The sequence below is a fragment of the Gnatocerus cornutus genome, chromosome 9 (assembly GCF_029298725.1).
Source record: "Gnatocerus cornutus isolate USDA-ARS CGAHR chromosome 9, icGnaCorn1.1, whole genome shotgun sequence".
Classification (NCBI taxonomy): Eukaryota; Metazoa; Arthropoda; class Insecta; order Coleoptera; family Tenebrionidae; genus Gnatocerus; species Gnatocerus cornutus.
In genome coordinates, this window is record NC_142241.1 from 4,996,520 (window position 1) to 5,005,169 (window position 8,650).

General features: G+C 40.5%; 6 protein-coding genes across 7 annotated transcripts in view; 3 read left to right on the top strand and 3 right to left on the bottom strand.

Moving 5' to 3' along the window:
* The window catches only part of cpx (synaptic transmission protein complexin), an 85,487-nt gene extending 80,518 nt beyond the window's left edge, over positions 1–4,969 (bottom strand). For both annotated transcript variants that reach the window (XM_088045041.1, XM_088045038.1), the window contains exon 1: positions 4,879–4,969. The gene's annotated coding sequence lies outside the window, so the exon portion shown is untranslated. The remainder of the gene's footprint in view (positions 1–4,878) is intronic.
* On the bottom strand, positions 39–2,272 carry LOC148168008 (serine/arginine-rich splicing factor 7-like). Its single transcript, XM_088045034.1, has 4 exons — positions 2,084–2,272; positions 1,792–1,988; positions 1,551–1,743; positions 39–672 (listed from the first exon to the last, which is right to left on the bottom strand). The coding sequence occupies exons 2-4, from the start codon at positions 1,982–1,984 to the stop codon at positions 456–458; spliced, it is 603 nt and encodes a 200-aa protein (XP_087901160.1). The 5' UTR covers positions 1,985–1,988; positions 2,084–2,272; the 3' UTR covers positions 39–455.
* Positions 2,735–4,164, top strand: LOC148168009 (beta-keto L-gulonate decarboxylase-like). Its single transcript, XM_088045033.1, has 8 exons — positions 2,735–2,822; positions 2,875–2,954; positions 3,004–3,102; positions 3,149–3,324; positions 3,372–3,539; positions 3,587–3,683; positions 3,730–3,896; positions 3,946–4,164. Exons 1-8 carry the CDS (start codon positions 2,764–2,766, stop codon positions 4,117–4,119), a joined length of 1,020 nt encoding a protein of 339 aa, XP_087901159.1. The 5' UTR covers positions 2,735–2,763; the 3' UTR covers positions 4,120–4,164.
* LOC148168010 (gamma-glutamylcyclotransferase-like) lies at positions 4,213–4,958 on the top strand. Its single transcript, XM_088045035.1, has 3 exons — positions 4,213–4,440; positions 4,490–4,623; positions 4,676–4,958. Exons 1-3 carry the CDS (start codon positions 4,336–4,338, stop codon positions 4,956–4,958), a joined length of 522 nt encoding a protein of 173 aa, XP_087901161.1. The 5' UTR covers positions 4,213–4,335.
* Positions 4,970–5,215: 246 nt separating the features above from the next.
* Positions 5,216–6,804, top strand: Ost48 (dolichyl-diphosphooligosaccharide--protein glycosyltransferase non-catalytic subunit Ost48). Its single transcript, XM_088045032.1, has 4 exons — positions 5,216–5,420; positions 5,470–5,708; positions 5,758–6,012; positions 6,061–6,804. The coding sequence occupies exons 1-4, from the start codon at positions 5,261–5,263 to the stop codon at positions 6,742–6,744; spliced, it is 1,338 nt and encodes a 445-aa protein (XP_087901158.1). The 5' UTR covers positions 5,216–5,260; the 3' UTR covers positions 6,745–6,804.
* On the bottom strand, positions 6,737–8,509 carry Prp31 (pre-mRNA processing factor 31). The gene is made up of 4 exons (XM_088045031.1): positions 8,080–8,509; positions 7,830–8,034; positions 7,160–7,778; positions 6,737–7,110 (listed from the first exon to the last, which is right to left on the bottom strand). The coding sequence occupies exons 1-4, from the start codon at positions 8,414–8,416 to the stop codon at positions 6,781–6,783; spliced, it is 1,491 nt and encodes a 496-aa protein (XP_087901157.1). The 5' UTR covers positions 8,417–8,509; the 3' UTR covers positions 6,737–6,780.
* Positions 8,510–8,650: the final 141 nt, after the last annotated feature.

Genomic DNA, 8,650 nt, shown 5'->3' on the forward strand with positions numbered 1-8,650 from the left:
TCGTTTTTTTTACATTTACCAATCATACAAAAATTACTGTGGGAACAAAAAAGAATATGTCAAATTGAAATGACTAGGTTTCATTTTAGTGTTTCTTAAAAGTAGCGTATAAAATGTCATTTCTAGAAAAGGAGATTTCGCATTCGGGGAACGAAAAACGACCAAAAATCAATGAAAGTGCTTTTTACATGGGTCAATTGAGATGATCCTAAAGTAAAAGAGATGTTAGGCCGTTCAACGATTTTTCAGTTTCTTTATGATTTTTTTTCATATGCCAAATATCCTGGTCCAGAAATAACATTTTAGACACTAATAAATAATTTTTTTTATCAAGTGTGATTATATTTTTTATACACTAAACACTTCTAGTAAGACAAGTGCATCATTGCAAGTACTGACAACTTAATATGGCATACAAAACTGAAACACGCAAAATTAAATAAGAAACATGTATCCTAATCTTTTTCTGTTGCGTTCCCATTTTCTTTGGGCGCAGAACGACTGCGAGATCTAGATCTAGAATTTTTATCACCGCTGCGTGATCGGCTTCTGCTTCTTTTTCCAGATCCAGAACGTGATCTGGAACGATTACGTGACCTACTCCTGGATCTTGAGTTACTCCTGGATCGACTCCTGCGATCACGCGAGCGGCTTCTAGAACGACTGCGTGACCTGTGAACATATAACAAAATTGACGTGAAGAACCGTCAGTCAAAATATGGTTTCATATAAACAAAAACCCAAAAAAGGGGTTTTGTTTAAATGAGTCCTTTTGGAGACTACGAGTAAGTACGAAATTGGTTATTAATCGTTTCCTCGAGTACAATTTGGGAAAGAAAAGGTGAAATACTAACCTGAAAACGTAAAAGTGTCGGTTTGTGGAAAATTTAAGAATTTAAGTCACGACTGCAAATTTGAAGCACGTAAATAAAAATGAGTTGGTATTAAATTTGGTTATTATTGAAGCTTGGTGCTCCAATAATAGTTCAAATTGATCGAATATTGTTAATAACTGTGTAGATAGAGAGGATCGAGTCAAATGTTAAAGAGAGATATTTAGATGTAAGTTTTTACCATTGTCTGTGAGCTCGTGAGACGTGAAGTTAACATTGTAGGTAGAGGTAGAGTAAATCAACTAGGTAGGGCTACACCCGAAAGAGCTGGTAACTCACTGGCTCACTAGCAGTCTCGTATGTATAATGCAGTCGTGTGCAGACAGAGTGAGCGATGTACTACGTGGCAGCTCTACGCAGTCAGCGGGAGAGGCATACAACGAGACGAGAATGAACTCAACGCTTTACCTTACTATCGGCCACAGACTATACCTATAAACATGGCATCACTGTCAGCCAATCACCTCACACAGTACACCGCCAGGCGGCTCGCTTTTTATACGCCCTTCACTGCACAACTGGATCGCCCCATGACAAACAAAAAATAAAGAAAAACTACAATCCAGTTGTCCAGCAAGTTGATCATGAAATAAAAAAATAAATGAAACAAAATTAAACTGACTTAATAACTAGACCAAGCTGTCTGCGTATACGAACCTATGACGCCCCCCGCGTCTGTATCTATGACAATCCCGAGCATAGTGCCCCCTGTCGCCGCATTCGTAACACCGATCATCAGGATGGAACGGGCGCCCTCGGGACCTAGGCGGGGGCCCCCGGTAGCGCCCATTCCCGCTCTTCCCATTAGACATCTCCACACGAGCTCTACGCCCACATATAGTACGTCCATCTACAAGAAAACAATCAATATTGATCAGAAAGCGAACCAACACTATACCTAGGCCCCTTATTGCATCTTCAGCGTCCCGGGCGTCCTCAAATTCGACAAAAGCGAATCCTGGTGGGTTGCGAGCAACCCAAACATTTCGCAAAGGCCCGTAATACCTAAAAGCGTCCTCTAATTCTTGTTTAGAGGCACTGTTCCCCAAATCTCCAACATAAACTTTACAATCAGATCCATAACGAGACATTTTCCTGAAAAATCAAAGAGGGTAAACTTATTGATCGCCAAGGACGCACCCGGTGTTTGTTTACACCGTGCGATTTTCCTCGTTGTACAAAATACTAACCGAAAGGATCAATTTCTTCACAAATCACTAATTACACACACAATTACTGAAGAAATTGGGTTTTTATTCTTTATATTCGCGGTAATACTGAAAATTATACAGTCGAAAGAGGTGAAACTCGACTCAACATTTTTTCTCGGGGGCGATTACGCCGACCAATGACAATACAGCGATTTGTTGACATGACGACATACCAACATAACGGCCAAGCCCGCGATATTCAAAACGAAAGTAAAAACAACCGATAAATAAAACAAGATTGATTATGTCGAAAAAAGTTTAGATTTAAATCTTAGTTCCGTTCGAATTTATATTACAAACATTTCTAAAACATGTTTAACTTCTCATCAAATCTCCATTAAAATAAAAGTCGGGTTATGTAATTCTACCAATCAGAGAGCAGTTATTCGTAAAAAAATAAAGCCGCGAAATTTCAATTGCAATAAAAAAATCAGGAAAATAAACAGCAACTCACGTTATCACCTGACCCTAAATTAACACAACAGTTTTTCTGAAGCATGTTACAACTTAATCAGTGGATTGTCTATTTACAGCTTACGATAGTGAAAGCGATAAGCAATATATCTGACCTCTATTTAACACGAAATATTAATTCAAATTTAATTTACTTCATTCAAGAACAAGGTAAGTAAAAGTTACGAGCGTGAATCCAACAAAAAATGTTAAAAGCCCTCATAACATATCTTTCATTTTTGTTTCTACCTTTTAGGTTAGCAAGGTAAGTAAAGTGGGGACCACGCTGACCTCTACTCTTTAAATTTTTCCATTAGCACCATGTCGGTTGATTACAACACTCTGTCCATTGAAAAAAAATCCTTAGACCGCCCTCCACTGGAGGAGCTAGCAAAAGGTCAGTACTTCCCACCCTCAAAACTGTCATTTTAACCTAAGTTTTACAGTCATAAATAAAGGGCTACTGAGCAATTTTCAAGAAGTCACAGTCGAAGTGGTGGACTGCCCTGATTTGACCCAAAAGCCCTTCACACTTGCCAAGCCAGGTACTTTTCTTATGCTTTTACCACCCCTCTGACGCCATTTTTGTAGGTTTGGGCGGTAAAACCAAACTTGTCGAAATCGGGGGAGTCCCCTATTTACTCCCACTCGTGAAAAGAGAAAAAGTCTATGACTTGAAAAAACTAGCACCCCTTGTTGATTCAAACCCTGCTTTTATCATAGGTGCCGGCGCAGGACCGTTTCCTTATGCAGGAGTTAATTGCGAAGTATGAATTTGAACTAAATTTCTAATAAATGCAGGCACAATTTTTAGGGCATTTTGAATTTGAACATTGCCAATGGTACAGTAGACCAACAGACGAGGATCTCTAAGGTTGATCAAAGCAACGAAGAAGTTTCAATTATGGAGATCTTGCCCAATAATGAGACAAGAGTGAGCCTTCTAGCTAATTTGTTTTTCAGTCAAGGGCAACCGGGAAAAGTGAGCACCTGTACATCCATTACTATAACTCACATTGTCATTTTTAGGTCTTAAAAGTGCACGCGAAGAAACGTACTGGTCAAAAAGACTTCATTGCATCAATCAGAGAAACGTTAGTCAATGAATACACCAACAAAGTCATCGGTATGTTTCTTAACTCCTCCCACCATGTCTAAGGCCCGCATTTTAGGTCTCGGGGGCGTGTTTTTAATGAAAGAAGGCAAGGCTAAACAGCACGTGATGAGGGACTTTTCTAAAACTCCCATCACCAACGACGAGCAACTGAACAATTGGTTGAAATTTTACAACATGAGTGCCCCATTGATAGCCGTTGGTACTCTAATCAATAATGACCACGTAATGAAGTCCTATGAAAATGAGTAGAGTTTGTAAGGTTGATTTTCAGGGTCTGGACTTGAGGGTACAACATTTTCACAGTTTTAGTCATCATGGGGAAGCAGGACATTACCATATTGATGTCACCCCTGATACGGTGGAGTACTTGGGGTACTTTAATACAGGCGAGGAGATATACAGGGTGGATAGACCAGTGGAGACTCATCAATTTGGCAGGGATTAACTTTATTTTTGTAAAAAACGAAATAAATGGTTGACTTTGGTACTATTTGCTTTGCCTATTTGTATGAAGATAAGTGACGTCAGTGATCTCTATTATAAGTACTCGGCATTGTTAATTGACAGCAATCTGCAGAAGAGCAGGCGCACCTATTCTGTGCTCATAACCTCCAAGTTCTGGTTTCTTTAGCACTTTTTTCATTCCAGATCCGGACTTGCAATGAACCCCAAATTTCTATATTTCGCATACGGTAGTAATTTATTAGCGCAAAGGATCCACATAAATAATCCAAGTGCTGTCAGGGTCGGAATCGGAAAATTGTTGGTAGGTTAACATATCATTTCTCCTCATTCCTGTCCTGACTACTTTTTAGAACTACCAACTGGATTTTCTAACATACTCTAAACGATGGCGAGGGGCTTCCGCTACCATCCTAAAAAGCGATAAGCGCCACGTTTGGGGGGCCATTTGGGAAATCGACCTCCAACATAAGGAGTCTCTAGACAGGCACATTACAACCTCAAGCAATAGAAACGTGATTTGTATCTAAATTTTACAGGCAGGAAGGCGTCGCGGATAAAATTTACTTTGCCATGGACGTTGATGTAGTGGTTCCTGAAGGCGGAACTAAAAAGTGTCGTGTTTACCAACAGTGCGCAGACCCACCGCTTACGGAAAAGATGGAAGACTTAGCTGAAGACCGCAAGCCATCGGCAGTATACTTAAACACAATCAAAGCTGGAGCCAAGGAATCTGACTTACCTGAAGAGTACCAGAAGTTCTTGGCGAGAATTCCAGATAATGGCTACAGCGGCAAAGTGGACATTGGAATTTCACTTTAACACGTTTTCACACATTCGTTTACACAAACTCGCGAAAAAAGTGCACTTTTGTGAACATTCAATGCGTATTTTAAAACAGGATCAATTTTTGGGGGAATGTGATGTTGTAATGTTGGTATTAAAATAAAGTTTCGTAAAGTTACAATTTAAAATAGAATAAAACTCATTCCCTCCTTATCAAACGATGTTTTTTAGTCCTTTAAACATTGCGAAAATTATCGCTAAATATTTATAAAGCAATTATTGAATTTCGAGATAAGATAGTTTAGTTCATTTGATTACAACAAGTGGCGCTACTGGTGATGACAGATGGTGACGTGTGCGACTTCAAAAAAATGAATTTATTTCTACTCTCCATTTTCGCTATATTTTCCCTTGTGAGTGCCCAAGGGAATACTCTGGTACTCTTAGACAACCAAGTCATCCGAGAAACCCATTCGATTTTCTTCAAATCTCTACAAGGTGAGCCTACACTAAATTTGAGGTTATGTTACCGGCAAATTTTTTGCAGAACGGGGCTATAATTTGGTATTTAAAATCGCCGATGACTCGTCTCTCGTTTTGTCAAAATACGGAGAGTACCTCTACGACAATCTGATCATTTTTGCCCCCTCTGTGGAAGAGTTTGGAGGCACTCTCAACGTGGACACCATCACGCAGTTCATAGATGAAGGAGGCAACGTTCTCGTCGCTGGAAACAGTGGAACTGGTGATGTATTACGTGAGCTTGCATCAGAATGCGGATTTGAGGTAAACAGAAATCGTAAAAAACTCGAAAAAAATCATGTTTTTTTCATAGATTGATGAAGAAGGAGCGTTTGTTATTGATCATTTGAATTACGACGTTAGTGACGAGGGTCAACACACTAAGCTGGTGATTACGCCAGACAACTTAATTGACGCCCCGGTAATCGTCGGATCAAGGAAAGATGTCAAACCAATGCTGTACCAAGGAACTGGAATCTTAGCGGACCCTGAGAATCCCCTAGTTTTACCATTCTTGTCCGCTGAGAGCACATCGTACAGTTTTATTCCCGAACAAACCATCAAAGAGGTAATTGTATGGAAATTACGAAAATTTGACTCTAGGGATTCATTTTAGTACCCTCATGCTGTTGGTCGCGACACCGTTCTCATCGCAGGACTTCAAGCACGCAACAACGCCAGAGTTGTTTTCAGTGGATCGCTCTCTTTCTTTTCTGATGAGTTTTTCACAACCGCGGTGGAAAAAGCTCATGGTGGGGCAAAGTCAGAGATATCTGGCAATAGAGACGTTGCCTTCGCCATCAGCCAATGGGTCTTCAAGGAACATGGTCAACTCAGAGTACGTTCTGTTAAACACAGCAAGGCTGGAGAAGACAAACCGCCTTCTTCCTACACTATCATGGATGACGTGGTGTACAAAATTGAAGTCGATATTTTGGAAGATGGTGAATGGAAACCCTTCAGTGCTGACGATGTCCAGTTGGAGTTTGTAAGAATCGATCCGTTTGTCCGCACGAATTTACAGAAAAAAGGAAAGGGATATGAAGCTAGGTTTAAGATCCCCGATGTGTATGGAGTGTACCAATTTAAAGTCGATTATGATAGAGTGGGGTACACCAGAATTTACCATACCACACAAGTTTCGGTAAGACCGTTACAGCACACTCAGTATGAGCGTTTCATTAGTTGCGCGTATCCGTATTATTCGGGAGCCTTCTCTATGATGATCGGTGTTTTCTTGTTTTCGTTTGTGTTTTTACATTTGAAGGATGATGAAGTAAAGAAATCAAAAAGTGATTAAGTAATGTAATACACTCTTTTTTTAATAAAGAATCAGTTACTTAGTATCTACTTTGAAGAATCCCGACGTGTTTGAGAAATACTTGGCGCTGGAGTCGTTCATTTTTACTTCCGCAGCTTGAGGGTTCACGATTTCAAGCCCTTGCAACGGCGTAAAAGCCACACTAGATGCGGTACCTGAAATCTGCTTTTTAACAGTAGTACTACCACCCCACACATTTTGCTTCTGCAAGTTCCTCTGCAAAGTTTTGGATATCCTAACTTTGGTTTTTTCGTCAACTTGGGGCAAACGGACTCGGCCGGTACCAGCTTTTCCTATCGTACCTCTGGTGTAACCCAAATCTTCTTGATAGGCATCGTCTTCAATCTGCAAAGAAGGAATCAGTAAAGTCGTACTAAATGCTTAATATACGTACATCGGCGAAGTTCATTCTATTCGCGTTCTTCCTCAACTCAGTCATCGCGTACCGTTCCTTCATCTTCCTGACTCTTTTACCCCCTCTCTTTTTCTTCGATTGGTCAATCGGTTTAGGTAAAGGCTTCACGAACTTAACAGGAGGCGGCTCTAACATCTTATCCAACTTCCTCTCGATTTCATCCCTTAGTTGTCTCCCTATTCTACCGTCTTTGCTTTCGTGACACGAGTCGACCCTCGCAGCCAACGTGCATTTCATCGCCACTAATCTGGCGGCTTTTCGCCTCAAATCAGGGGGTGTGTTTTGTACTATTTCAGCGAAATAAACGAAGCCAATATGAGGTAGCATGTTGACTTGTGAAAAACCAGCGAGTGTCTTTTTTTGCTGTCCCAACAACTGAACATTACATGCTGGTATTTTCGAAAGACGCGTTAAACCTCCAGCGATGCCCATTATTTTTGCGGCGATGGAGGAGCCCAATATTGCGGATAAATTAGGGGCTATAAAAGCCATGCGACTTTCCACATATTCGTAGATTTTTAATTTAAAGTTATTAAGATCCACTGCCATGTCACAGGCTTCGTCGATTTGTTGTCTCTCGAAGTCGGAAAGCATAGTGCTAAAAATATTAATTAAAATGAAGAACTTGAAATGATCAGGGGGTACTCACCCCTGCGTGGTCGACGCCGTCACTGAAACGACCATAATGGTCGCCTGGGTGAGAAACTGTTGGAGAATTTCGTTATTTTTAGCCTGATCCAAGTCGTTCCCGAGTTCTTTCACCGTTTTGACGTATTCAAGGGGGCTCACGACGAGGGAATCCAATTCTGGGAAACGCTTCTGGTATTTGTCCCGCACAAACTTATGCACGGTGGCTACAAAATAATGTAAGTCGTTGTAATGCAAAACCATTTTTTTACCTATTTCAGCGTCAATATCTGCGGCTATATTGTTCGCTTCCACAATGAGTTGATACTCAGGATCCAACTCAACGGGGCCGATTATATCGTAGGTTTTACGTGATTTTTTTACGTGCACCTCAATCTGTTCTAAAATCGACTTTAACTCCTCGGAGTCCCTCAATTTACAGAGCTCCCTGACTGAAGCTATTTGAGTAGTGTCCAGCTCCAAGGGGATCTGTTTAATGTCCGGTTTTTCTTCTTTAATGTCGGGCTTTTCCTCGACTTCCATCGCTTCCTCGACCTCATCTTGATCGTTTTCTTCTAAATCGGCCAGTAGTTCGTCAGCTAAAGACATTTTCACTGTATTGTGTTTTCACGTTATAAAACACAAACTTTTTGTTGGTTATGTGTCACTTTGACGTTTTGCTTCGGAGAGACTCGGTTTCTGATCGATAGCTGTTGCCATAACAACAGTGAAGCGCGAAATTTAAAAAGTTTCCTTTCTGCCATAATTGAATCAGTAAATTAATCTTAATGATAGCAATTATTTCCACCAAAGTATTAATTCAATTGTGTCATTAAGCCGGCA

What these genes read in the sequence shown, in the direction of transcription:
- Ost48 (XM_088045032.1), top strand. Translation starts at nt 5,261, where the DNA reads ATGACAGATGGTGACGTGTGCGACTTCAAAAAAATGAATTTATTTCTA. An exon ending in TTTCTTCAAATCTCTACAAG is followed by an intron (nt 5,421 to 5,469) that starts GTGAGCCTACAC and finishes AATTTTTTGCAG; the next exon opens with AACGGGGCTATAATTTGGTA. An exon ending in CATCAGAATGCGGATTTGAG is followed by an intron (nt 5,709 to 5,757) that starts GTAAACAGAAAT and finishes TTTTTTTCATAG; the next exon opens with ATTGATGAAGAAGGAGCGTT.
- LOC148168008 (XM_088045034.1), bottom strand. Translation starts at nt 1,984, where the DNA reads ATGTCTCGTTATGGATCTGATTGTAAAGTTTATGTTGGAGATTTGGGG. An exon ending in AGATGCAATAAGGGGCCTAG is followed by an intron (nt 1,744 to 1,791) that starts GTATAGTGTTGG and finishes GTTTTCTTGTAG; the next exon opens with ATGGACGTACTATATGTGGG. An exon ending in AGACGCGGGGGGCGTCATAG is followed by an intron (nt 673 to 1,550) that starts GTTCGTATACGC and finishes ATATGTTCACAG; the next exon opens with GTCACGCAGTCGTTCTAGAA.
- Prp31 (XM_088045031.1), bottom strand. Translation starts at nt 8,416, where the DNA reads ATGTCTTTAGCTGACGAACTACTGGCCGATTTAGAAGAAAACGATCAA. An exon ending in ACGGCGTCGACCACGCAGGG is followed by an intron (nt 7,779 to 7,829) that starts GTGAGTACCCCC and finishes TAATATTTTTAG; the next exon opens with CACTATGCTTTCCGACTTCG. An exon ending in ATAGAATGAACTTCGCCGAT is followed by an intron (nt 7,111 to 7,159) that starts GTACGTATATTA and finishes CCTTCTTTGCAG; the next exon opens with ATTGAAGACGATGCCTATCA.
- LOC148168009 (XM_088045033.1), top strand. Translation starts at nt 2,764, where the DNA reads ATGTTAAAAGCCCTCATAACATATCTTTCATTTTTGTTTCTACCTTTT. An exon ending in CTACCTTTTAGGTTAGCAAG is followed by an intron (nt 2,823 to 2,874) that starts GTAAGTAAAGTG and finishes TTTTTCCATTAG; the next exon opens with CACCATGTCGGTTGATTACA. An exon ending in ATGCAGGAGTTAATTGCGAA is followed by an intron (nt 3,325 to 3,371) that starts GTATGAATTTGA and finishes CACAATTTTTAG; the next exon opens with GGCATTTTGAATTTGAACAT.
- LOC148168010 (XM_088045035.1), top strand. Translation starts at nt 4,336, where the DNA reads ATGAACCCCAAATTTCTATATTTCGCATACGGTAGTAATTTATTAGCG. An exon ending in TCGGAATCGGAAAATTGTTG is followed by an intron (nt 4,441 to 4,489) that starts GTAGGTTAACAT and finishes ACTACTTTTTAG; the next exon opens with AACTACCAACTGGATTTTCT. An exon ending in CATAAGGAGTCTCTAGACAG is followed by an intron (nt 4,624 to 4,675) that starts GCACATTACAAC and finishes TAAATTTTACAG; the next exon opens with GCAGGAAGGCGTCGCGGATA.